Source organism: Oculina patagonica, chromosome 8 (assembly GCF_052425735.1).
Source record: "Oculina patagonica isolate OP01 chromosome 8, crgOcupat, whole genome shotgun sequence".
Lineage (NCBI taxonomy): Eukaryota > Metazoa > Cnidaria > Anthozoa > Scleractinia > Oculinidae > Oculina > Oculina patagonica.
In genome coordinates this window covers 13076209-13103252 of record NC_135765.1, presented here as the reverse complement: position 1 = coordinate 13103252, position 27044 = coordinate 13076209, and the positions used below count along the sequence as shown (strand labels likewise).

Below are 27044 nucleotides of genomic sequence, written 5' to 3'. Positions count from 1 at the left end.
CCCCTACCCGTCGAAAAAACACTTCGCTCAAAGACCGAATTGCAACAGAGTTTAGTTACCAGTCTTATGCTGCGTGTTACTAGATAGAACGCGTGATACGATTGGCTCATGATATCACATTACGTCATAGGACTGGTTCGCCAGATAGGACAGAACCACAACGGCACAAGCGTGTACATGTTCAACTCGAGACGCAGAGTAAAATTATCGGGAAGGAAAAGCCTGGTACTAGGCAGATGGGCGCCTGACGTCACAATACCCAAATTCTGACCATTCCCTGTGCCAGGCAACGAAATACTTTTGAAACGTTTAGACGTTCTGGTGCCGTTTCACTTCCGTATAAACATACTCATTTTATTATCTCCTAACAGCCAAACTTTCATTGAAAGAAATGCAAAGTGTGACGTACGATTCAAATGAAAGCTATCGAACTGGGCTTACATGTGGCTTTTTCGTTTTCAAATATTTTTCAAAACGAAGTTTAGATTAAAAGGCAACTAAGGCAGATATAAGGCATGAAAAAACGAGTACACTTTATTAATGCGTCATTTAGTAGCTATACCGACTGATAAAAGTTAAAGTTTCAATACCAATGAAAATTCTTAATTTTCTAAAGCCGCTTCGTTTAGTGACTTGTTTTTTCGAGACAAAAGAAACTAACCGAGGTTTCCGTAGTAAAACAGGGTTCTACTGTATGCAGTATTTAAAATACTTTACAAACTTCTGTAGGTGAAAGGTGTTACAACGTAAAATGCATGTATAATATGTTTACGGATACTGAAGCTAATTCACGTGACGTTAAAAGGCTATAATAATATTCTGGGCCCAGTTGTTCAAAGGGTGGATAGCGCTCCGTCGGTAAATCGGTATCCAGCGGATAAGTGTTGGCACAACAAACTACACTATCCATCGGATAGTGATTTATCCGGTGGATAGTGTCCGCCCTGAAAACGGGGCCTGGTAGATAAGGACTAAAATATAAAATACCCTCTAGGTTACAACCGGTATTGCGTATATTCAACATTGTTCTAACTAAATAAAATATGTGCACCAATAGCTTCAAAAAACAATACACTATACAAATGTGTTGGATAAAATAATAGTAAAAAAAACAAAAAAAAATACGTATGCAACTACACTTGCTAGTGAATAGTTAATTTCTGTGCTCAACGCAGAGTTTGGTTCTGAAGCGACAAAACGTATTGCTACCGGCCTTCGTCTCCCCACCCCACACCCAGATGGAATACTGGTTCTTTGCAGGTTACCCGGGGAATTTTGTCAAATTACCCTAGCAGTTTGCAAGTTCTTACCAGCGCTCGAGCCCAGGGCGCTAAATCTGGAGTCCATGGCGCTAGCCACTGGGTCACCTAGCCTCCACTCCCTGGCAATGCTATAGCTAAATACTGTATGTGCAGTTGAGAAGCTTAGCAATGATATCCTATACACAAAAAACTACCAGAACTACCTAAAAGTACCACATTATCGTAGAGCTTGCACTAAAGTAGCTAGCAGTAAAATAATCTATTTTCTAATAGAACAGCTTTCCAGTAAGATTAAGACCAGAAAGACAGTGGTTACCTCCTCCCTTAAAAAAAAAACAACCCACAGCTACGTCACGGACAACTCATCTTGAAAAAAATGGCAAGTTTTTTCAAGTTTGTCGTTTGTAATCCGTCGTTTTCTTCATCAGTTGAAACCATCCTTGGTTATTTTGCCGTTTTTTATTACTTCTTCGTTGTTTTTCTATGTTAGAAAATTGTTATTTTGAGGTTTCCTTCCATTTGAAAGTAACCAGAAAAATGACTTAAAATATTTTGACATTGCTCCTTTAACTCAAGGACTCCTGGAGTAGTTTCGAAAACAACTGCAATCACTTCGCTCGAGTTGTTAAACGTGCTCAAACAAAGATGTGTCGTAGTAGAGCAGTTTTCAATTGAGTGTCGTAAAACCAAAACCAAAGTAATTACTCTGGCCAATCATAAAGGACACAGACAATCGAGTGAAACCAATCAAAACTCGAAGCAAATACATGTAGCTGGCACGAAGCGCGGGAAAACGTGCGCGAGCGAGTCACGATTGGTTTTGGTTTTACTTCTGATTGACTGAGAAAGTCGCGCGAGATTTTTAAGCCAATCACTAAGCGTAGTAATGCAAAACCAAAGCAAACGTAATTTACTTTCGACACTCAAGTGAAAACCGCTCTATAATCCATTTAGATCCTAAACAAACACCAAACGTGATTTTCTACAGTTGGCCTCAGTTACCACTGCCTGCTTTAATCTCTAGTTGGCTTTTAAGGGTACTTGCGGGCAAACCGATTACTATTGCGACTACTTTAGTTACAGATAAACGTTGGTCATTAAAACAGAGCCCTCGAATAGATTGGTAATAAAGGAACTATGCTAGTCCAGCGTCTTGTGCCATGCTGTAAAAAATCCCTTGCTGAGCCAAGAGGTTTTCAGGACTATCAAATTCCACCAAGAAACCTTTGTCTAGAACCATGATCCTGAAACAGAAACCACAGTTAAATTAGAGAAGATTTTCCTTTGCATATGAGCGGTTCAAAAACTAGAACAACAACACAGGGCAGTTATATTCCAACCTTTGATAACAGGCAAGAGAGAGCACCAACTTATACAACGGGGAGAAATAACATTCTCGAGTCTGCTTTGGTGTACTCACTCACATACTTCCCATAAGTGAAACGTTGTCGTTAAAAGGTGCCAGGTAAGGATATTTGTTACCAATCTTGACCGATTTTTATTATAACGGGATTAACACCAAAATACAGTGCAACAATAATATACACATTTCCTGATACCTCCGCTGCCTAACAAACACAATCCCAAATTCCGAGAATTGATCAACAAAAAATGGCATCGCAACACTTAGTTGCCACTGTATTGGTATAAACGCTAACTTGAATCGAGGGCGGTTTCAGTTACACACCTGGTATAGTCCATAATGGTGTTGAGCCTGTGTGCGATGGTAAACACTGTGCGGTCAGCGAACTCACGTCGAATAGTTTGCTGAATGAGTTCATCAGTTTCCAGGTCCACCGCGGCCGTGGCTTCATCAAGAACCAGGATCTTACTTTTACGGAGCAGCGCACGCGCCAAACACACCAACTGCCGCTGACCAACACTGTGGAAAGGGAAATAAAAAGTGCCGGGGTGGTATAACGTTTTGATGTGCACTTATGGGGTTTTTTTTGGGGGGGGGGGCCGCTTTCCCTAGGGGCGCCAGGGCGCTAACGAGGTGGCGCTTAACGAATAAATACGTAATTCTGGTCAAGATTTATGATGCAAAAGAAACATGGCCGAAACGTCTTAAAAAAATTAACATCAAAAACAGTCAGCGACAAACCTTTTACAAACTGTGTCATCCCTTCAATGCAGTTACACTATTTTTTTTCTTTTTTTTTTTCCTATATTTTTTTTTTTTTTTTTATAAACATTTACCCCAAAAAATATATTTTTCTTCTTAAAAAAAAAAAACAAAATATAAAAAAAAAAAAAAAAAAAAAAAAAAAAAAAAAAAACAAAACAAATTTATTACACTATTTTTAAAGCCATGACACTCTGTTGCTTAGCAATATCGCTGACGAAACTGCAGGTTCAGTCAATTTCAAGAGACGAAACTCAGGGAATTCGAACAAAAAAATGCAATTATTTGTCTTAACTGTAAATAGCAAAATATCGTATGACTTTTGATCGTACCTAAGGTTCCCTCCTTCTTCGCTAATAGGATGTAGAAGTCCTTCTTCTAATCCTGACACAAAGCTCTTCAAGTGACTCAATTCGAGGATTTTCCACAGTTCTTCATCAGTGTGGCTATCAAATGGATCGAGGTTTAGGCGGAGATTTCCACTGAATATTACTGGATCCTAGAGTTAAAATTATATAAAAAGTGAAATACCGCTACAAGCACTCACTAGGACAATTATGGCAAAAATGAAGTCAAAATTTCTATCCAGGCTTGAAGTTATAACTTCCTGACCGTAACGTGTGAATTGTGCTTTCAGTGTGGCAATGATCCGTAGAGGGCTACCCTGCGCACGCTATACGTGCCTGCATTACTTTAGGTCACGGATACTGTAGACTAATCTTAGCGATATCACAGAGACCAATAACAATTTTTCATGGGCTCTCTCAAGTTAAATAAAAAACCTAAGCGTCCTATGCAAGCTACACCTGCCTAATATATTTCCTGTCTTTGATGAATTACCCTTAGTCGTGCCACACGCAATATCAACAGCAAAAACACCTACAAACAAATTGTGACAAACAGTCTAAACTACTCTACACACACTATACTTGCAAGCCTTTCCTTACCTGTGGAATGATAGTGAGCCGTGATCGTAGATCCTGGAGTCCAATCTTAGCGATATCCACACCATCAACGATAATTCGTCCACCAGCTCTCTCAAGAATTCGAAACAAAGCTAAGGTAAGCGTTGACTTGCCAGCTCCTGTGCGACCCACGATGCCAATCTAAAAGGAAAAAAAAAACGGAAAATAAATAAGCTGCATTATGAAATGTCATGACAGTGGCTTTTATTTTGTTTGCACATAACTTTCAATAGAAAGCCATCTGACTGAAACACCCGGCCGATTTTAGTGGTCTTCTGGCGACCTGACTCGACTGTTTAGCGTCGTTCACCAATACTTTTGAAAAAAAGTAATCTCCTGGAAAAATATTAATAAATATTAAAAGGAATGAGAAAGAACCAAATATTAATCAGTCAGCTACCTTTTCTCCTGGTTTTATATCACAGTTGATCTGTTTAAGTACAAGAGGTAATCCTTCTCTGTATTTCAAGTCAAACTCTTCTATTATAATGTTCCCTGCATCAGGCCAGCCATCTGGGGGACGATTGTCAGGGATGACCCACTCAGCCTAGCAGAAAATAATTAGCAAATCAAGTGTAATTAAAACCATGCTCGTCTCGTAATTATCGCAAACTACCCACTGTGGCAACCAAAATAACAATGAAAACAGCAATAGCATAAGTAGAAGCTGAAACTACAACAACAACAACAACAACAACAACAACAGCAACATTACTCACCGGTGATATGAAGGAAATATTACATAGGAGGGGGGGGGGGGGGTGATAGTGATAAAACTTTTAGGAACGAATCAAGGTCAGATGCCCATAGATTATGATTTCAATTGAAAACGATCGAAAAGGTCATTTAAGTGACATGAGAAATTGCTTGGAAGAGACACACGTGTTTAAGGAAAAAACAACACATCTCTAGAAAAGCCGTCAATAACGGATAGGACCAACCACGGATATACATGTTAAACCAAATTAACAATAAAAAGAAACATTGACATCGAGATTAGGTGAAAACCAAGAGTACTGTTTCCCTGAAGACAATATGGCTAGTGCTTGAGAAGATATAACGCGCGATCCAATTGGCTTATAGTCGTGGTGAATTTTCCTCTAACGACTGTGATAATAAGTGATGTTAATGCCCGGATGGTTGACAAAACGCGGGCAAAACGCCGAAAAGAGAGCTACCTTGGGCGTAATTCTCCCACTACAAATCACACGCTCGGTTAATAAGAAGCAAATGTTTATTTAAGTCTTCTTGTGCAAATATTCGTTGTCTTATTTTACCTCGGTGGGCGCCTCTGAATATTCCTTTACTCGCTCCACGGATACGATGTTCGTCTCCAGTTCGCTGCTCATCCGTACCATCCAGTTGAGAGTATTGGTAACCTAGAATTGAAAACAAAACATACAGGACTGACGCTATTGGGCTATTTGCTAAAACCTTAAAACTGATGCAAATAATATACCATGTATTAATGGTTTGTGAGAAAAGGAATATGTATGCACCTAATTAAAAAAAAAGTTGACCATGTGTAAGCGATAGCCATGAACGACATGGCCCAGTGGTATTCTGGGTAGACAGGCTTCGCATCGTAAGCTGAGTAATATTCCATTTATTTACAATCAAGATATTTTCTTTCTTCGAGAGCTTTTTAAAGAGCATGATTTATGCATCCTGTTTAAATATAATGTTCATTCTGTCAAAGACGGCGGATTAGTTGCCCTATTTCCTAGTAAACATTTGGGTCGCATCGTTCATGGTTCATGCATTTCATGGGTCAACGATCCTTCAATGTTATATCCTGTGTCCGTTATTCGCGTGAACCGGTCATCTAATGACTGTGTCCACGTGTAACGTAAATACCGTATTTATTCGATTAAGCGCCCAACCTCGAATAAGCGCCCACCTCGAATAAGCGCCCACCCTGTAGGTAGGAAAAGTTAATAAGCACCCAGCCTCGAATAAGCGCCCACCCCCACCCTCCTAAAATGAGGGCACAAGAGGAATTTTGATTTTTGTTGAAGTTGAGATTAAAATTGACTAAGTACTACTAAGAGACTATCCCGAAGATCGAGTTTTTTTAGTTTTTTACTGAAACTTTCAATGAACATTTAAAATTCAGCTTTGGTACACTTTCACGTTTAATTGTTTTCTTGCAAAATAAACGCACTACTTGCTAAAAAATGGTGAAAATTTAATAAGCGCCCAGCCTCGAATAAGCGCCCACCTCGAATAAGCGCCCACTCTCAAGGTCCAAAAATTTAATAAGCGCCCAGGGCGCTTAATCGAATAAATACGGTAAGTCTATCGCAGGGGTGTCAATGTTCGTTACATACGATTCTCAAACTTATTTATAATTCATTAAGTTAAAATAAAGAAAATCATAACCGCGAAGGAGGTTTGTGTACCCGATCCTAATTAGCAAAGATTTTTTTTTTGATTGAGAAGAGATATCAACCACGAGAGACAGTGTTTCATCGGCTATCCAAACACCTCGAATTTCGTCAAAAATACTCCGCTGTGTGTCCTATTTTCAACTCTCTTCTCAGTATTTGGATATCCCGATGAAACACTGTCTCTCGTGGTTGATATATTACGTTAATGTGCCGTAAATTGGGCTGCTGGGACACGGAAAAATGCTCGTTTCAAGCGGGAATTCGGTACACCTGATGTCACTATTCGCGGGGAAAAAGTATTATTCGTGATGCCAAGTAGAACGCAAACCTGCAGAGCATAACTGATTGACAATCCCACGAGACCACTCTCTATCGAGTCACGGCTAATGACTGCAAACATGGCGGCAAAAAGAATGATAAGGTTTCCCACAAACTCCAGACGCAGAGCAAGCCATCTGAGAAGAAAAAAATAAACTTTCACGCTTGCTAACTTGCTTAGAAGGAAGTGGCCAAGAGTATTGCCACAAACTTTACACGAGTCTTACAGCCAATAACATCACGGCTTAACTGACCAATCAACTTCAACCAGACTTATAAAATCATCGACTGAGAACAACTTTTCATTTCACTCTAAAGATAACTTCCGCTCATGTTGTCGAACCTCAGTCACCAACAACAGTTCTTCTCAGAGCTACTCTTTCCCGGACGATCACACTTTAAAACATCACTGACTTTTAAAAGACATAACCTCACATCGATCAACGGCGTTTCTATGCAAATGAACAAAACTTGTTAACTCACCTATTAGCTGACGTTCCAGGGTAAAAGGCCACGTGATTCTCATCAACCCTGTAGTAATTGTCCCGGATTAAGCGTTGTTGCTGGCCGAATGCCCGTATGGTGCTAGCGCCATTGATTGTCTCAAAGAAGTTATTGAAGATCGGTGATCGGCTCACAGACTCGATTCTTTTCAGCTGTCGGGAAGTGGCCACGTATATTCTCTAGGTAAATTAAAAAAAAAAAAAACGTTATTTTTGTCTTATCTACACTTCATACCAAGTGGATGAACCCCAATTTTGGTGATTCAAATGAAAGCTATGAGCAGTAATGTGGTACCGTATATGGCGAGCAATGGTTTCCGTGGACCTATGCTCCTGGGAGCGAAAGAGTCTAAGTCAGTCAAGTATATTATGCTGTACAAGGTGGTTCTAACTTTAAAGTCTGTGAATAAATCCCTAGTGTGTGACCATTCAAATAAAAGCTATTGAGTAGTTCTTTCATGTAGTAATGTTTTTTACGCTGTACAAGGTGGTCCTAGCTATAAAGTCTGTGGATGAATCCCTAACGTGAGACCATTCAAATTAGCAGTACTTTCATGTGGTGCAGTTTATTATGCTTCACAATAATGTTCTTACTTTCGCGTTTATGGATGGCACCCTAGTATGTGCCCATTTAAATAGATGTTCTTGAACAGGACTTTCAAAGGGTACTGTTTATTATACTTTAACTTTCAAGTCCGTAAATAACACCCAAATGTCAACTATCATTCGCGTTTTACTATACCTGAATAAAAAGGTAGAAGAGGCCAAGAGGCAGAATCACCGCCAGGAAGATGGGAGTCGCGAAACTGATGGCGACAATAGTGCCAAGGACGCCGCAAAAGGTTCTTAAAAAGGATGACAGGGACATAGGTACTTTATCATCGATTGTACTGATATCCTTTGAGAAGCGGTTTACAATCCTCCCCAGGGGAGTGGTCTCAAAAAATGACATGGGCGAGTGCATAACGTTCACCAGAATACTCTGGTGAAGATAGCGTGATGCAATTTTTGAACCCACAGCCAAGCACAAGGATGATATAAGCACACTAAGAGCTTGTAGGAAGCCAAGGCCACCGTAGACCCCGAGGTACATGTCACGCTCGTCGTCTGACGTGACATTGGCCGAGCTCCAGCGTGCCAACCAGATTCCTGAAGCAACGGAGGCTATTTCGGCGACGACTATAAACAAGACAATGCCAACCGCCAGGGAGACTTTGACCGACTTCGCGTAAGCCCAGAATACTGCAAATTTCACCTATTAATAGTTAATAAAAAAATCGTTATAACAAGATTGTACCAAGGTTGTTCACGTACAGCTCATACTTTTTCAACACAAAGAAAGAAAGCGAGAGAAACAGCGGATGAAGCAACCGCAAATCGTTCTTCTTCCTTGATAAAGCATGGCCCGCTTCTATTAACTGATTTCAAAACATCATCATGGGGCAGGAGGATCCTGCCCCTTAGATCACCCTCTCTTGGAAACAAATAAGCTAGAAAGGTGTATATAGTGAAAGTACTGCAGATATAATTGTTTTGCGTCATTTTTGGTTTTGTTTGGCTGTTTATTTCTGTTTGTCTGTCTGTCTGTCTGCCAATCTGACCGTCCGTGTGCGTATCTGTCTGTCTGCGCGAACATCTGTGCGACTGTCACATATTTTTCGTAATAGGGCTGACTTGTTAAGATGGAATCGCGGGCACTTCGGATCACCATTTACACGCGCTGTTTCGCTTCTCGCCCAACACTTATTAGCTTACAAACATACCCGGCCAGTTTCAGATTTTTCCTCTTCAATGATCTTGTCTTCACGTTCCTCATCTGGTCTGGTGAACTGACAGTCCAGGTCAGCGGTGTCAACAGTGATGACAGACAAGCTATCCGCTCGCTTTCTGCGGAATGCCTGTCCATCCAACACACTTTCACTCCTGTCTAAGCGACTATCACTCCCCTGAAAGCTGAAGTCGACCTCATCTGTGTGCTCTTGGACATTTCTCAACAAAGAGTCAGTTCTGGGATGTGGCTCTGTCAATCAATCAATCGATCAATCAATCAAATCTAATAAGATTCCAATAAGATTCAGACGCCTTTGCGATGGGCTTTCAGAATAGCCCAGAGCTCCCGATTCCAGGCGCAGACCAGAAGGATCGCGGCCTCTGGAGACGAGATTGCGATCGATTCCCAGCAACGTAATCATTCGGTCGCTCTGACGTTCAGTCGGGGTTTTTTTTTCATGCACTTTCTTTTCTTTTTTCACTTTTCCTCGTCTTTTATTGTGTTACGCCAAAATATGGGGTAACTGTCTTTTAGCGTTTGTTGTTCCACGCGTAAACTAGCCAATTCTACTAACAACTCTGTGTTACGGAAGCGAAACACTATTAATTTCAACGTCTTAAATGGCTGCTGGTTTAATTAGCTAGGTAACACCAAGAAAATCATCGGTACCAAAAACTGCTACAAACCATTCTCCTCGGGATTCTGTTCAGATCCGAACGTCTTCAGGAACTCAGAAAATGCTCCTTCATTTTGAAGAAGTTCCGTGTATGTTCCAACCTATTAAATCAACAGATAAGTACTATCTTAACTGGATACCAAAGCACATGAACAACAAATACCACGCACGTGTTTAGATACTTGGGCTTTGCAGCTATCCACTGGTGATTATCACGTGAAAATTGTCCACAAGAGATTCCCCGCATGACTAATTTTAACCAATACACATATCTTTTTAGTAGAAACTCAGTTGTGTTCTATTGGAAATCCGCGAATCTGATTGGTTCTCTCATTGTTTTCTATTCACTGTTATATAATAACCTGAATTCTACGCGCATTTTGATTGGTTCTTACCTATGATCTATTAGAGTACAGACGCGTAGATGACGTCACGCGGTGGTGTGACTCGCGCGCGTGATCAGAGTTCATAGTCCAAATCAGAGTTTTATTATACAAAACAAATAGATTCCATTTTGCCGTGCGTCTGTTCAGTTATAGATCACAGAAGACGTCAAAATGTGGTAAGAACAACAGTGACCCACTCGCTTAGCGGCTCGTGGGCCACTTTTTTGTTCTTTAATACCACATTTTGACGTCATCTGTGATCTATAACTGAACAGACGCACGGAAAATGGAATCTATTTGTTAAACAGAACAAAATCGCGCGCTCGTTGCTCTTATATTAAAAAGGGAAAATTATTCGTCATTTTTCGCTTAAAAATACAGAGTGGTAGATTTTGGACTGCAATCCTTTTGAAGTTCTCCTAAAACATAAGACTAGAAGCCCGAGTTTTCTTTGAGCGATTGTCAACTCGGCTGTGTTGACTATTCGCCCAACACAGCCACTTTTTTTTTCTTTTTTTGTTCTTTAATACCACATTTTGACGTCATCTGTGATCTATAACTGAACAGACGCACGGCAAAATGGAATCCATTTGTTAAACAGAACAAAATCGCGCGCTCGTTGCTCTTATATTAAAAAGGGAAAATTATTCGTCATTTTTCGCTTAAAAATACATAGGGTGGTAGGTTTTGGACTGCAATCCTTTTGAAATTCTCTTAAAACATAAGACTAGAAGCCCGAGTTTTCTTTGAGCGATTGTCAACTCGGCTGTGTTGACTATTCGCCCAAAGAAAACACGGGCTCGTAATCTAATATTATTGTTCATTAGACCTTTTAGTGTGTAGGGCCACTGTATATTTTGACGAGACTTGCAGTATTTTGGCGAGCCCGAAGAACGAGTGAAAATACTAATGACGAGTAAAAAAGGATGGCGATACTTCACACTAAAATGTCTAACAAGAGGTTTACTATCCAACGTTAATTTCTTTTCCCGAAATGCTGGCTTTCCAACGTGTTTGAAACATTCGCGCGCTCAAGAGGAATTAGGAACCGGTTAAACCGGTTTTGTAGAGTACAAATATCATTCCCCACCCCACACAATTCACTTTAAAACTAAATGGTCGCACACTATGGCTCCGTTCACAGACTTAAAGTTAGAAGCGTCTAAGTTAACCTAAGCTTCAAAAAACGTACCTCTGATATTCTTCCATCTTGCAAAACAATGATCTGGTCCACTTGAGGAAGGAATCCGACCCCATGGGTAACAAAAATACGAGTCTGAGGAACAAGATGCGAAATCAATCGGGGGCACCCCCAAAAAAAACCCGGCCAACTCAAAACACAAGATCAGAAACAAATTATGTTAAATTAAATACCAAACACTTATTGGATCATACCTTCTTTCTAAGCTTTCCTCTTGGTCCTATGACTTTGTCAAAGATGTGTTTTCCCACATGTGAATCCACAGCACTGAGTGGATCATCCAACAGGTAGACATCAGCATCAAAATACATGGCTCGTGCCAGGCTGATACGTTGTTTTTGACCTCCACTCAGGTTAATACCCTAGATGTCAAAAATAAACCAGTTAAAGACAAACGTGTTAAGCACGTAAACCCATTTGACCAGTTCATAGTTTGCAGCTACTTTGCCTTGTTGGCGAGTCGGTTCGGCGGTGCGTCGTTTCGTTGAGTCGTCAGTTCGTGAACGGAGTTCGTTGGCCCTTTGTTTTCTTGGTTTGTTTAATTTTCGCTTCGTCGGTTCGTTGGTACGTCGGTCCATGGTACGTCGGCCCGTCGGTTGGGTAATTTCTGGTTGGTTGGTCGGTTGTCTTTGTGCTTCATTTCGTCGGATTCGTCTTTCGCTGGTCTGTTTGCTCGTCAGTTCTTCGGTAAGTTGACCCCTCCATGCATTGTTTTCTTTGCAGTCGGATTATTATGTGGCTAAATAGAAATTAGACTTCGCGAGACTCGAACACTAAATGTAAGTCTGCCGCTCTTGGGGATGGTGGAACGCATAGGCACTGCATTCAAACGGAATGAACGTACAGTTTGCATTTACGAGTAGTTTCTCTATTTTTTTGTCTCTGTAAGAATGTGGATTGTTTCGTATTTCCACCGATTCTGTAAACGTAACCGGTGCCTGGTGGTTGCCATGGATATCTGCGCATTATGCCTGAATCAAGGGTGGCTTGTGTTCTAGTTTAAATATGAGTACGTTTAATTAGCCTTTCAATTAAATTTTAATTGTACCTTTTCACCAATCTCGGTCATATCTCCCCCAGGCAAAATATCTAAGTCCGTCCTCAAAGCACAGTTACTGATTGTCTTACAGTAACGTTTTGGATCAAAACTCCTTCCAAACAGAATGTTATCCCTGAGAGTAGCATTCTGTATCCAGGCTTGTTGAGGGACATAAGCCACAGAACCCTGACAAAAAAATGCCACGTGAAATAAACGGATTGATTATTATACATGTATATTGTAGACACTATCTGTCTTTTTATTGGCTAATGACCTACAGTTAATTTTCGGAGTGATCAGCGCAGATTACAGATTATTCACTAGTCTGCTAGTAGATTAGTGAATGATCTGTAGGTTGCGAGCGCAATGCATGATTTTCAAGGGTGATGTCAAGTTGCCAGATGGTGAGTGACATCGTGCGAAGTAAAAATTTGGCTCGTCGATTCACTTCTTCAGCCAAGCAAGACATTGAAAAACTACTGGACGACAAAGATTCGGAAACACATTAAGATCGATAAACGTTGCGAAAGAACTGTTCCACGATTTCCTTGAGAAAAATATTCAGAAGCCAGATGACAAAAAGAATTAGCACAAGTGTTTGTCGGTATTTTCGTTAAACCAACGTATAATAAAACAATCGCCTAAATGAAATTATTGCGTTAAATGGTATTACTTAAGGCCAGTTTACACAGGCAATTTTTATGTGACAATTATTAAGTCAAAATTGTTATTTGCTCGTATAGACGAGTAAATTGGCCAATTTTTATGCGATAAATATATTTGCTGAGAAGCTGGCTTGTTAGCTTTTATGTGACAAAATTAATAAAAGTTGTCCCATTCGAAAAATTGTTCGTGTAGACGACCCGTCACATAAAATGTAAATATTGCGACGGCATTGGTGGTCCCCAATCTCCCACTGGCCACTGCGCACGCCTTGTTTCTGTACATCTCTGCTGACCAAAGTCATTACTGGCGCACTAAACTTTGAACTGTTGACAAATAATTGTTGTGTCATCTACACGATCAAATATATTTGTCACGTAAAAATTGCCCGTGTAAACCCGGCTTCATTCCCTTGAAAAATGTACAAGCTGCTAGGGACCTTAAAAAATTGTAGGTAAAGTGGGATTTGAATGTGATCAAAGAGCCTAACATGATAGGTGCAAAACAAACCGAAAAGTGCAGGAAACGTCATGTGACTCAATACGCGGTCGCCTATGTCTTTGTTTTTATTTGGTTCTCACCTTATTCAAGCGAACAAGTTTGCCTGTTATCAGCATCACCACAAGTGAAGATGCCTTTTTTGAGATGATCAAATACTCGACTCATAGACTACCTGAATTCGTTGTACAAGAGTCACTTTCTACATCATCTTACCTTGACATAAACTTTGCCCGACAGCTTCTCTGTTTCACCAAGAAGTGCAGAAAGCAGAGTGGTCTTTCCACATCCAACCTGACCAACCACGGCAACCAGGGAACCACGTGGAATATTTATATTGATGCTACAACGAATTATGTCGAAAGCGAAAAGTGTTAGGCCCGGTTCAGACGCCGTACTTTCCATAAGCCGAACTCAATTCGAATTTGGACCGACCCAAATTGACAAAAGTACGCCTCTTGATTCAGACGCCGTACTTTTTGGCCGTTCCGAGGCCGTTCCTAATACAGTTCCAATAATTGAGGTAAACTGCTGGCAAAATACATTATAATAATTTATAAATTAGGGTCGGCACATGAAAAGTACGGCGTCTGAATCAAAGCCGTTCCAAAGGCGTTCCACAGGCGAAATTCTCGGCCAAGCCAGGCGGGAAGAACGGGTGAGCCGTTTCAAATTGAAATAGCCGTTCTAATTTGATTCAGACGCCGATCTTTTCATGTACGTAATTCAAGGAATTAGGTTCGGCACATAAAAAGATCGGCGTCTGAACCGGGCCTTATTTTTTAAAACAAGAAAAGAAAAACAGATGGGGCAAGGGATAGCTAAATTAAAACAGAATGATCAGTCGAAGCTGCTACTCTTTCTTGCCTTTTGCCTAGAGAAGGAAAATGGCAATACGAGATATTAAACACAACAACCATTCATTTTTTTTTAATATTTATAACGATTTGTAGCAAAAATAATTATAATGCCTAAAAACCGTCAATAACACCATTTACCAGCTCACTTTGGCGTTGTTGTCTGCCTTACCTTTGCGCCCTTAGCTACCTAGCTGGAGCACTCAGATTTCAATGCTGCAACCCCCAGAAATCCCTTATCCTAACCCTATCCCAGGTCCTTTTGGACATCATTTTTATTGCTCCCTCTAATGAGCAGAGGAACCCAACGGCTACCACTAACCCTGCCCAATGATCTGTTCCTTTTTCCTTTGTAAGGAGAAACTTACTTTTGTAAGATAGGACTTTCCTTTTTGTCCCAACTGAAAGATCCGTCTTCGACATGAATGGCTTGCGAACTGACTATAAGGCACAGAAAAGAAGGTTAATTAACAACTATTCACCGATCAGTGGAGGTGGCTAGTGGTGGATGCTTCCCAAACCACGAATTCAGTCAACGAGAATACGAAAATGGCCTATGTTGTGATGTCATGTGTTACTATATGAAGAAAAGAATGACAAGTGGTGTTCATAAAAAACGTAATAAAAAAGAGAAGTAAAAAAGGGAAAAAATATCGGACAGAAATCTCTAAGGACAATACAAATTTCCCCGGCAAATGCCCAATGCATTTTTTTTGGAACTTACTATGCTCAGGCATTGTTTTTTCAACATTGTTTGGATCCAGCTCCTCCAGATTCAGAAAATTACTGAGCCTGTTAACAGACACCTGACCCTATAAACAGAAAACAAATACCGTGAGATAGGTAACTTTTACTGCCGCCGAAGTGCAAGAGTTAACATATTAAAGGATTGTGCTTTGGACACTTCTAGAGTTTATGTCTATATAATAAAAAAGAACATTTATTGTTTTTGCCACTCGAACATAAAATTGATATCTTCTCGTCACCGTGTAATATCCTCTATGTCTACGTAAACGAGGCAGCCTTAGGTGGAGTTTCATCCATGAGTTCAAGGCTGCTCAGTGGTTTTGGGACAAACAGCACTAAGGGCAATTATAATGTTTAGTGCACTGGACTCCGAGTCGAGCAGTCTGGGTTCAAGCCCTGACCAGGATCAATGAGTTGTGTGCTTGGGCAAGATACACATGTAGTTTACTCACACAGTATCCCTCTCTTCCCAGGTGTAGAGAACTAATGAGCATACCAGCCAATTAAATGCTTGGGGTAATGCTTTTTTCCCCAGTGTACTAACCATACATGTAAAGCCACCTATCGTTCACTTAAAACTAAAACGGACCTGTATCATACTGATGATGACATTTGGAAACATGGTTATAGGATATCTCAAGATATTGAACAGTGACAGAGCCACAAATGCCTTGTTAGCTGTCAGTTCATTTCCAGTAAGGACGTATATAGCAAATGTTGCCAGGGCAACCTGAAATAAAAATGATATCAAATGATCATGTTAATCTTGGAAATAGAGAAACATAATATCTTTTGAACATTTTATTTCAATAGTTCAGATGAAAATGCAAAGTCAAACCCTGCTAGCAAGTCTCTTTTGCAGTTTAACATCTTGAGGCGGAAAGTAAAGAAGACTGGGTTTAGACTTGTAACGATTCATATTGGACATGCGTTAGCGTTACTACTAAGGGACCAAACAACTTTCGCGCGTGAAACACCGGTTACTTTCGACCGCGATCGTGTACAGCGTTAGATCAAACATCGTTACGAGTCAGAGCAATACAATAGGTCCTGTTTTGCAATTTACACCATCTTAAAATAAAAGAAAACCTAAGAAAGGAACAAAAAAAATTAGACTAAACTAAATGAGAACAAGGATAAGCTTACCATGAATGGGGCACATGTGAAGGTAAAGGCGAATGATGCATTTAAGTATGCAGCATTCCTTAGTTGTCGTAATTCACGCTGGCGGATTTCAGATACTTTGCTCATAAAGGACTTTTCCCAAGCATACAGTTTAAGGACCTGAAAAAAGAAAAAACTCAGGTTGATACAAAGCATACAAGTGAAAATACCCATGTGCTGATTTTTTTAAGTAGTATTTACCTCGCATAATTTCACAGTCTCCTTGACGGTGCAGAGGCATTGCTGCAATACTCTGTAGAAACAAACTCTGATTGAGCTAGTTTGATTGTACATGTATCTCGTGCGTCCACTGATGAATTTTAACCTTCGACAATTTAAATGAAAGCTAGTGAACTGTATTTCCATGTTGCAATGTGTTTTTTCTTCGATATTGTGGAAATCAGTTTTTGTTGTGTGTATTTGTGTAAGATACGTCTATCTCTTTCCATCGAGATCTCAAAAAGGTTTCTTTTAATCTTAAAACGAGAATACCACCTACTTGAAATTTTAATGGTGGGCCCCGTGCAGTGGAAGTGTGTATGGACATACGGACGGGGGTACATGTACAGTACTTACCGTTGTACAGACGGACAATCACGTGATATTTGAATTTTTTAGCGTGATGGGTTTACCTTATTTTCTTAGGTGTGGGACCTCCGCTATACAATGTGTTTATCCCCAGACACATCCTTCATGGTTAACAAGTTCTGTACATGTATGAGCAATAATTTCAGTACTCTATACTCTTTTCATCAACTGTACCTTAATTCCACTTAAGATTTCGTTCACCATTTTAATGCGCGCATCTTTTGCCTCCATTTGTTTTACCTGCGAGTGATTCAAGAATGCCATGTGTTAAGCTGGTCTGTGCACTGTACGGAAATGCATGTGCCCTGCAAAATGACAAAACTGACCTCCCCACCAATTCAGAGGGACATGCAGAATTGCAAGGTCCCCCAATTGCATGTGTCAAAGCTCATATTCCCTTTTATTATCATGGCTCTTTTTCACCTTTGTATCCACAATTTTTTACAGTAAGTGAAGGGTGCATGAAACAATCCTCCTCATTGTCCTAGACTAACTGATAGTCTGATCCCAGTTTATTAGAATTGAACCCCACAAAAATGACTCTAGCACAGTAATAACTGGCCCTTAGCTTGTAGAGAGTGATCGTTATGGGTGTGTGTGTGTGTCGTGGGGGGGGGGGGGGGAGGGGGGCAATAAGAGGAAAGTGTATGGATCAGTGGCATATGGTGGGTGACATTATCTTACCTGCAACTTTCGAGCTATTCTGCTGACAACAAGGTTGAGAGGAATTAACAAAACTAATACTCCCACACCTGCCAGAATGGATGGACCCATTGTATCGTACAAAAAATACAATGCAATCACTATGACTAAAGGTGATGACCACAGGACGTTAACGTAAGTCGTGAGGTCCATTAGACGCTGTGCATCCACTGACATCAGGTTAACCATCTCCCCGGCTGTGGATTCTGTCCGTGCACTACTGTTCAGTGCAAGTGCCTAAAGGTTCAAGTGACGTACATTGTACAAAATAAAAATGACTAGTGTAATGACAAAGCAATGAGTGAAGGGACAGTGGCCAAAAAATGTTGAGCATTCTGAAATTCTATAGCCTTTAACTGACTGAGTAGAAGGGCCCAGGACAGCAAAATATTTGATTCAAGGTCATGGCATATGGACCGAGTGTGGCAAGGTCAGTGCAACACGATCGAGAGCCAAATATTTTCCCATCCATGCTGACCATGTCACTAAGAATTGTACCATTAGTTATACTACCTTTATTGACCTTGGTTTGTTGGGAAGTTGTGAAAATGTAATGATGAATATTTTGAATTATGCATGCAGAATTTAATGAATTGTTGATGTGTTCCATCCAGCCCTACACATGTCAGCTTGCAGCGTCACTTTTCTATATGATTATGAGGGGATTGGTGCTGTTCAGTGGTCTTATAATATCCATTGCTGTGGTTTTGAATCTGGGCAGTAAAGCACTTTTTTATGTCGCTAGCTGATCAAGTGGAGTTAATAAGCTGCATGGATGAAGCATTTGGAGGTGCAGGGATGGCAAAGCAATGTTGTGAGAGCCTCTTGCCAATGCAGCCTGAGTTCAAATTGCCTTGTCGCTCCTCTTTGTGGCATGGGTAAATAAACTATCCATTGTGGAGGTTCTTAAAAATAATAGGAAAATCTGTGGACTGTCTAGTAAATGTTTGTTTGGGACAAAAAGATGTGGCCATAAAAATGGAAGAAAAAAGGGGAGACAGCTTACAGTCCAACTTATTCATAAAGGAGCTATGTCAAGGACAATGCATTTTGAAAAACTTTTTGGCATTTTTTTTCAAGTTTGTCATTCGTAGTCTTTCTTAATCTTTGTCAGTTGAAAAGATCCTTGTTTATTTTCGGCCTTTTATTTCTCTGTTGGTGTTTTTCTGTGCTAGAAAACTATTATCTTGAGGTTTCCCTCAATTTGAAAGTAATCAGAAATTGAAATGTCCGTCCTACAAACCGTGACATAGCTCATTTAATTCAGTCTTTCAGTGAGTCGTATAAGTATAGTGTACCTTTGCATAAACCATTCCAATGATTGCAGTTCGTATCCTCATTCCAAGGACAAAAACAATCTGCCAATACTGGTGGATTATGGTAGACATACAAACTGATACAAGGAACATAGAAACAGCATAAACATATCCCTTCCACGTCTCTTGAGTACTGTCTTGTGTATAGGAGATCAACAGGCTGCAAATGACAAAACAGACAATGGGTCAAAGGAAACAACACATGCTTAAAACATGTGTACCGTTCTGGTCATTTGATTAAAGTATTAACTTATTCTCAGATACACGCCGGGCCAGCAGAGCGCTCGAAGCTGCATCCACGGAATAACGTTTTGCTGTTTTATCCGATAGAGCTCAAACTTTGCACAATGATAGAACTTTTTATCCCAAACAATCGTATGATTTTTGTTTTTTGAATTTAACGGTTTTTGGCGGGAAAATGACGTCATAGTGCCAAAGTCAAATTTTCATTTCCCAGTTATGGCACAAAAAGTACATTACTCTGAAAGAACTCATTGAGATAAAGTGAAATGCGAAAAAAATATTGAAAAAGCTCAATCCGCCTTGAATATATAAGGTTTGGAAATTTGAATTTTCCGCCATTTGTGACCCTCCACGGGAAAACAGTGACAAACACAAAAATTAAAGCTTTTATCTACCGTTTCCCGGCCGTTTCCGAACCAAACTAACCGTCAGTGTTATGATCAAATCAACTATGAAAATGAGCGTAAGAAATATTCCTTTAACTTACTTAAACTTTGTCTGGAAGAAACAAAGAAAGACTTATTTACAAATGCCCATTAAGTTTCAACTTCTTAGTTGCTCTTTGCCTTCTCACTATAACATTCCATAACATTCAACAATTTTCGGCTCACAAAAACTAGTAGCTAATAAAAATATAAAGTCGTTTCCTCATATTTTCGTTTTCGCAAAGGAATGGTAGGTTAAGAACAACACGATCTTTCTTTATAAAGTAGACTGGACACGCTTTTAGTGCTCGCTCGCACGCCTAGTGTGTTGTGGTGAACACACTAGGTCAGCACAACACGCAAGGCGTGCGAGCACAACACACTAGGCGTGCGAGCACAACACACTAGGCATGCGAGCGAGCACACCTAGTGTGCTTGACATGCTTTTTTGTACGGCTACGCACGCTTTATTGTGTTTAGTGTGTCCTGTAAAACAAAGGCTTTACTAATGAGGCAAGTTTCAGAACACGCTTTAAGCGTGCTAAAATCGAAATCTATTGTTTTAGAGTGGAAGCGTGCTGTGAGCGTGCTATCACCTTTGTCCCTGTTTTCCCGTGGAGGGTCACATTTTGTTACTATTTTTAGAAAAACAAAAATCATACGATTGTTTGGGATAAAAAGTTCTATCATTGTGCAAAGTTTGAGCTCTATCGGATAAAACAGCAAAAAGTTATTCCGAGGGTGCAGCTTCGAGCGCTCTGCTGGCCCGGCATGATAACAACTATTTAGTATATGCACAAATCATATTTTTTATGAGCAAAACATGTCTGCAGAGGGCTATGTCGTGGTGTAACAATTTTCTCACATTGCTGGCCTATACGGTAATCATTTTAGGAACATCAAACATTATAGATATGTAATGCGTGCAGAGATACAATGCGCCATGATGTTCACGTAGCTGTAATCCTTTGCACACGTTACAGGCCTATAATTATAAAGTAATATCTAGCAACATAGGCATGTAATGCGTGCAGAGATGCAATGCACCATGATGTTCACATAGCTGTAATCCTTTGCACACGTTACAGGTCCATAATTATAAAGTAACATCTAGCAACATAGGCATGTAATGCGTGCAGAGATGCAATGCACCATGATGTTAATGTAGCTGTAATCCTTCGCACACGTTACAGGTCTATAATCATACATACATAGGGAACAATGCATCCAGAAGCAAGTCTATGTAGCTACAATTATATTCCCATATTGTAGACCTATGATACTCAGTAATTAACATTGCCAGAGCTTGAAAAAAAGGTAAATTTCAGCCACTAAGCCTTAGCGAATACAGACTTTACATGTAGTTATTGCTCATACTTGGCAAAACAAGAATCTTTAATGTAAAAGCCCACCACAAGGAGAGAAAACAAAAGGTGAAAATATTTTCTTACTTCATCAACTGTGGCTGAAGAAACTGAATTACGTCATATATAAGTTTCAGCAGCATTCCAATCAGGAACTGAGGCCCAAACTGGTGCGCCATCGCTCTGAGTAACGACGCTTTCTTCTTTGTTTTCTTGCCCTGTTTCTTTTCAGGCTTCTTTGAAACAAATCCCACTTTTGTTTCATCATTTTCTTCTACATTTAACTTTGCCGTCTCCTGTTCTTGCTGCTCCTCCAAGGGGCATCTTTTTCCACTGCAAGTTTATAAAAAGACATTTTTTCTCTTAATGTGGCTAAATGTAATATAGGCAAGGTTAACAGTGGTCACACCATCCCCAACCCCTTTATACTAATAAAGGGGTGCCTTTTTTGTCCTAATGGTATATAAAAGGGCAAGGGGTTGGACCATGGTCCAAACCCCTCCCTTCCACCCACCCCCCCCCCCCCACCACCACCACCCTCCAGGCCAGCAAGCACCTAGGCCACAAGCTACATGTAGATGGTTTTAGGGAAGTTAACTGCAGGATAAACGATTGTGAAGGAGACCAGTAAAAAAAATCAAGTTACAGTGAAATGGTTACAATTACTCATAAAAATAAATACACAGTCATTAAAACATAACATTACATTGCACATCGCTCTTCCTCTTTGGCCCAATTCTCCATAAACTTGGGAACAATAGTCAGTGACTTATTACTTTTGCCTAATGCCCACAAATCATCATCCACCAAAGGCCTCTTAAATCCTTGATAAATCAACCTGTAATTAAACAAAAGTATTAATATAATTATATCACTTAACATGCATGGGTGTTTTGGAAGAGTGTGTGTGTGTGTGTTGTGTGTGTAAGGGGGGGGGGGGGGGGGGGTGTCCTTTCCCTCCATTGAACACTGTAATTTTACTCCAATTTCTCAGACTCAACCCTACCCTTAGGCTATTTTTAAACCAATTTCTGTTTCCCTCGGAAGTTTGAAAATTCAGGATTCCTGACTGTTGATGTTTCACATAGTTTCTGCATTTCTCAGTTGCTGGAGCCGTTGATTGTTTTAAACCACTAGCTCATGTTAAAAAAGCATGTGTAACTAATTATAAGCTGCACATATGTATTGTGTACAGTACAAGTAACTTAAGTGTTCAGTGACCTCAGTAATGCAATTAAACTCAGCTAGCCTTGGCTGACTAAAGAACTCAAGTCAACTTTCAATTTGTTAAAACCTGTTGAAAACCCTTTGGAAATTCCCCTTTGGAAAGCTGGTTTTGGGCTGGGTGATTTGACAACCAGTTTCACTCATTTACAAAGTTTGATAAGACATACATGTATTTTTGCACGGAGGGCCACAAATTATATTTTGCTAAATATACTCTATAAATACTACCAAACATACCCATTAAGCCACCAAAAAGTCAGTTTTGAGAAGATGTTGGCCTTTTCCTCAGGACATTGGCCCTGTTGTAAGACAAGTAAAATATGAGTTGAACAAGAAGATCAGTCAGGACATATAATTATAATAATTAAAATACATGTTACCCTGTTTGCAACATCTCTTTCAACAGGAGCCTCAGGAAAGAACTTTAAATCAACTTCTGAATTGACCAATGCTGCTGTCAATTCAACATTATGCTCCAACTCTTCATCCCTAGAAATAAAAAAGTAACAAAATATGAATGCATATTTGTCAACCCTTCAAAATAAAACTCCAACAGCTTTTAAGCTGTCACTTGCCAAACAAGCCACTTCTGATTACCCCCCCCCCCCAACCCCAACGCTTTGTGTTAAAAAAAAATCCCCCATCTCCTCTTCTCCAAATCTGAGAAGTAAAATCCACCAAAATATAAGCCGCATTCAGTTGCCATGGCATTAACGGACACCCTTTGAACCACTAGACGTCCATCTACTGGAGGCTTTATAGGAAGTGTTTGCACATGTGGCTGAGATCCTGACAAAGTATTGGCTAACAAAAGGTGCCCACCAAATGGAGGTGTACACTGACAGAGATTCAACTTTATTATATGCAGGGCAGTAATGTTTTACTGGGTACCAAACCACCCGTAGATTTTATAAGCCACTGAGCTTTGGTTTCTTGTGTCGTTTGTTGTTAGCAAGCAGGTTTATTAGTGACAAAAAAGAATTACAAGACATTGCAGTGTCAGATTCAAGTCAAAGTTAGGGATGTTTTGGGTACTTTAATACGTGTAATTGAGTACATGTATTATGTGAGATTGGATTTCAGTACAACTACTTGAACTTTCTGCAAAGGTCACTGGTATTACATGTATTTCGTAAAACAGACTCGGATTATATATTCGGAAACACAATGAAATCAACATTAATTATCTGAGCTACAAAGGGCATTACAATTCAGGTGCATAGAATATACAAATTTTATGTTCTCGTGGCCAAAAATATATCTCATGAGTGAGATATTATTTTTGCCACTTGAACAAAAAATTCATATCTTCTCACCACCATGAAATATTCCCTATAACTATGTACATGTACTTACTCTTCATGGGTCATGTCATCTTTCAGCGGCACTACACATGTGCTAGGAATGTATCCTTTTTCCCCACTGCCGACATGCTTTACATAAAGCCACCAGTCCACATCCCTCCCTAGCACCTCAAACTTCTCTCCTCTTTTAACAGACAGCTGGGCAGACACATCAGGGGCAGTGTCGACAGCCTCTTGAGTTTCGAGATCATCGTCCTGATTGGGGTCATGAACAGACACTGCTATAACAAGCAGATCCTTTTTGGTCTGTTCTCCCATCGTCGCAGTCTGTTTAATAGTACACCATTACAGCCACTTCTCTTCAACAAAAACCTACTGTACAATTTGTATAAAAGACATTTTACCCACTTTCAGTGTTAGGTGCATAGCGGCTTTCTGTCGACATCCATCTTTCGACATGCTAACTGAACAAACAACACGGATCAAACTCGGCCAATCACAGCTTACTAGCATGACCTTCTGACCTTGTGGGCCCATTTGCATGAAACCAACAACAGTATTCATCGGTTGATTGGCTCATTTTAACAGCACGTTGAAAGAGGATGTTGAAAGATTGATGTAGAAAGGTAGTTAATATGCAATCAACACTGAAAGTGGGTGTAAGACAATCAGGTATGATTGTGGCTTACACAAAAACAAAATGATACTATAATGATATGATGGAGAGGTACATTGAAAATAAACTGACGCAATGTCCAGAATCTGGACGTTTGTCATAAGCCAAGAAAGCCTTGGGAAAGATTTCTGCACAGCCCCCTACATTAACTATTTATGCTGTCGCAGTGATCTTGGTATCCCCCAATTTTAGGTACCCCCGTACCAAGATCCCTAGTGATCTTGGTATCCCCTCAGGGGATGCCAAGATCACTAACAGCGTTGAATACAGCAGACTGGGGCAAGTGAAGCAACCCACAATTCCATTCAAAAACCATTTTGCTTTATCAGAATGCTTTGTCTTCATAAATTTAATCGTTCTTAGCAAACAGTATTGACGACTTCGCAAATATTCGCAAAGCTAAACAACCGTTTGATTCAAGTCCGCGTAATTATTCTTAAAACCTGTTAACACCGAACCACGCGCCGAAATCCCTTATACCGGCTAACCTTTAATATTTCAAACATAAAAAGCGCATTGTAAGAGCTTCCAACTTGCTCGGTGAATGAACATTTAAGAAAAAATGCGAACATGATCAAGAAACTGACAAAGGACTGTCACGCAATATTGCAACTCGATATGAATGCGATCGCCAGGCGTGAAAACTGACCTCTCGAGTCTGTGAACTTATCTCTTTTGTTTGTATTGTTATCAGCAAAAGGTTTTATTGCAGGTAAGGGTAAGTAAATACTGGGTTAACTTAATGACTTTTACCTTGTGATTTCGAGTTTCTATTGCGTGACAGTCCTTTGTCGGTTTCTTGATCAAGCATTTTCGCATGTGAAATTTTCATCCACCGAGCAAATTGGAATCTCTTACAATCGTTTATGTTTGAAATATTAACCTGCCTTGAAAAGTTTATCGATAAGCACCATGTGCGTGTTTATAGTATAAAGGATTCCGGCGCGTGGTTCGGCTTTTAGAATAATTGCGCGGACTAGAATCAAACCGACAAGCGGTTTGTTTTCCTTTGCCAATATCTTCAAAGACGCTAATATTGTTTGCTAAGAACGATTAAATTTACGAACAAAGCTTTGTGATAAAGCAAAATGGTCTTTGAGTGGAATTTTGGTTTGCTTCACTTGCCCCAGTCTGCTGTATTCGACGCTGTTAGTGATCTTGGCATCCCCTGAGGGGATACCAAGATCACTAGGGATCTTGGTACGGGGGTACCTAAAATTGGGGGATACCAAGATCACTGCGACAATGCAACTATTTCATACTATCACTATAGTTACATAAACAGCAATCATGAAAAGAACGAATCAGTCAGAAAATTGTATGCATGTAATTAATGAAGGGTCCTGTGCGGAAATCTTGCCAAGCCTTGTGTCAGGCCTTCTCCCCTCCCTCTTACATTTGTACCTTCCCTTCCCACCTCCCCTCAGGAAGGCCTGATACTCAGTGGTTAGCATACATGTCAATTAGATGATAACAGATCTGACTGCAAATTTAGGCGACAAGGGTAATTCAATGTATTAATTTTCGTATCCAGTAGGGCTGTACAGCACGAAAGTTAATTACGACAAACTGATGAGTCACGCTTTCTCAACAGGCTTGTCTCACCATGTACATGTATATCCATCACGATCGACCGCGTGAGAACTTGATCAAAATCTAAATTATATGCAAACTTATTACCAACAGAGACATATTGGACCTTTGTAAAACATATCAACAAATCAATTCAATGCAATGTAAACATCATAGACATAATTTGCAAAAGAATCTGCGGCATCGCAGATTATATTCACAATGTAAGTTCACATCTATGCAAATCCAACCATGATTTCTTTTCAACCGGTCAGTTTGTCAGGCGAAAGGTTAACAATTTTGGACTCAGGGTTACGATTTAACCAGTCTATTATTGATATCATTGACAGCAATTGAGAAGATAACATTGCACCGCTCAATTTTATGTTATGCAGATTTCTAGCGGCGATTAGCAGAGAGCTATGTTCGCGAAAGCACGAACATCTCACAAATGATTAGTTACAAGACGTCTTCGCGAAACTAGAATCGTCTGTTGATCTGCATTTAGGCAATACTAACCTTTTCAGCGCTTAAAACTGTCCAAAACCACTTCAATAGCCGGGACCTTTCGGCACAAGAGCTCGAATGGAGTGTTCTGTTTTGATTGGAGGGACTGGGTTTAGTGTATTGGCGGGAAGAGCCTCGCGCGTCACGCAATCTCCGATATATTATTTATTTATTTCGGATAGCATTACCAAGCATTTCTTCTGACCATGCGAGACTTCATATTTTTTTTTTTTTTTTTTTTCATACATGAAGTTAACTTCACACTTAAACTTTATTTAAGTTAAAAAAAGTTAACTCCAAGAAGAATCGAACCCGGGTCGTCGGTTTTCCAAGCGGGAATCATCCCCACTAGGCCACCGATAGAAATCCAGTCCTTAATGGGGGTCCACGGACCGGGAGTAGGGCTTTCCACAAGTTGCTCGGCAACTTTTCAGGATTCGAGCAACTTTTTTCCCCTTCGAGCAACTTGTTGCATTTTGGGCAATTTCCAGACCGAAGATCTCCGAAGGTTATCCGAGTGTTGTTCAGACGGAGTCCACTAGGAAGTCGAGTAAT

The 27044-nt window shown here is 40.1% G+C and overlaps 1 protein-coding gene across 2 annotated transcripts; it reads right to left on the bottom strand.

The window, feature by feature from the left end:
* Positions 1 to 509: 509 nt before the first annotated feature.
* LOC144663850 (multidrug resistance-associated protein 1-like) lies at positions 510 to 26573 on the bottom strand. 2 transcript variants are annotated; one of them, XM_078524921.1, is made up of 29 exons: positions 26502 to 26573; positions 23787 to 24109; positions 22811 to 22919; positions 22668 to 22729; positions 21910 to 22041; positions 21291 to 21536; positions 19154 to 19331; positions 17838 to 18092; positions 17328 to 17393; positions 16548 to 16685; positions 15991 to 16131; positions 15379 to 15466; positions 15023 to 15095; positions 14014 to 14140; positions 12646 to 12822; positions 11792 to 11959; positions 11589 to 11672; positions 10021 to 10111; positions 9327 to 9583; positions 8306 to 8818; positions 7544 to 7743; positions 7071 to 7197; positions 5630 to 5731; positions 4753 to 4899; positions 4335 to 4493; positions 3720 to 3886; positions 2950 to 3144; positions 958 to 2506; positions 510 to 819 (listed from the first exon to the last, which is right to left on the bottom strand). In XM_078524921.1, exons 2-28 carry the CDS (start codon positions 24050 to 24052, stop codon positions 2398 to 2400), a joined length of 4377 nt encoding a protein of 1458 aa, XP_078381047.1. In that variant the 5' UTR covers positions 24053 to 24109; positions 26502 to 26573; the 3' UTR covers positions 510 to 819; positions 958 to 2397. The 2 variants fall into 2 exon arrangements, with proteins under 2 accessions (XP_078381047.1, XP_078381048.1); XM_078524922.1 differs by having other exon boundaries at positions 23787 to 24106; positions 26502 to 26567.
* Between the last annotated feature and the right edge of the window lie 471 nt (positions 26574 to 27044).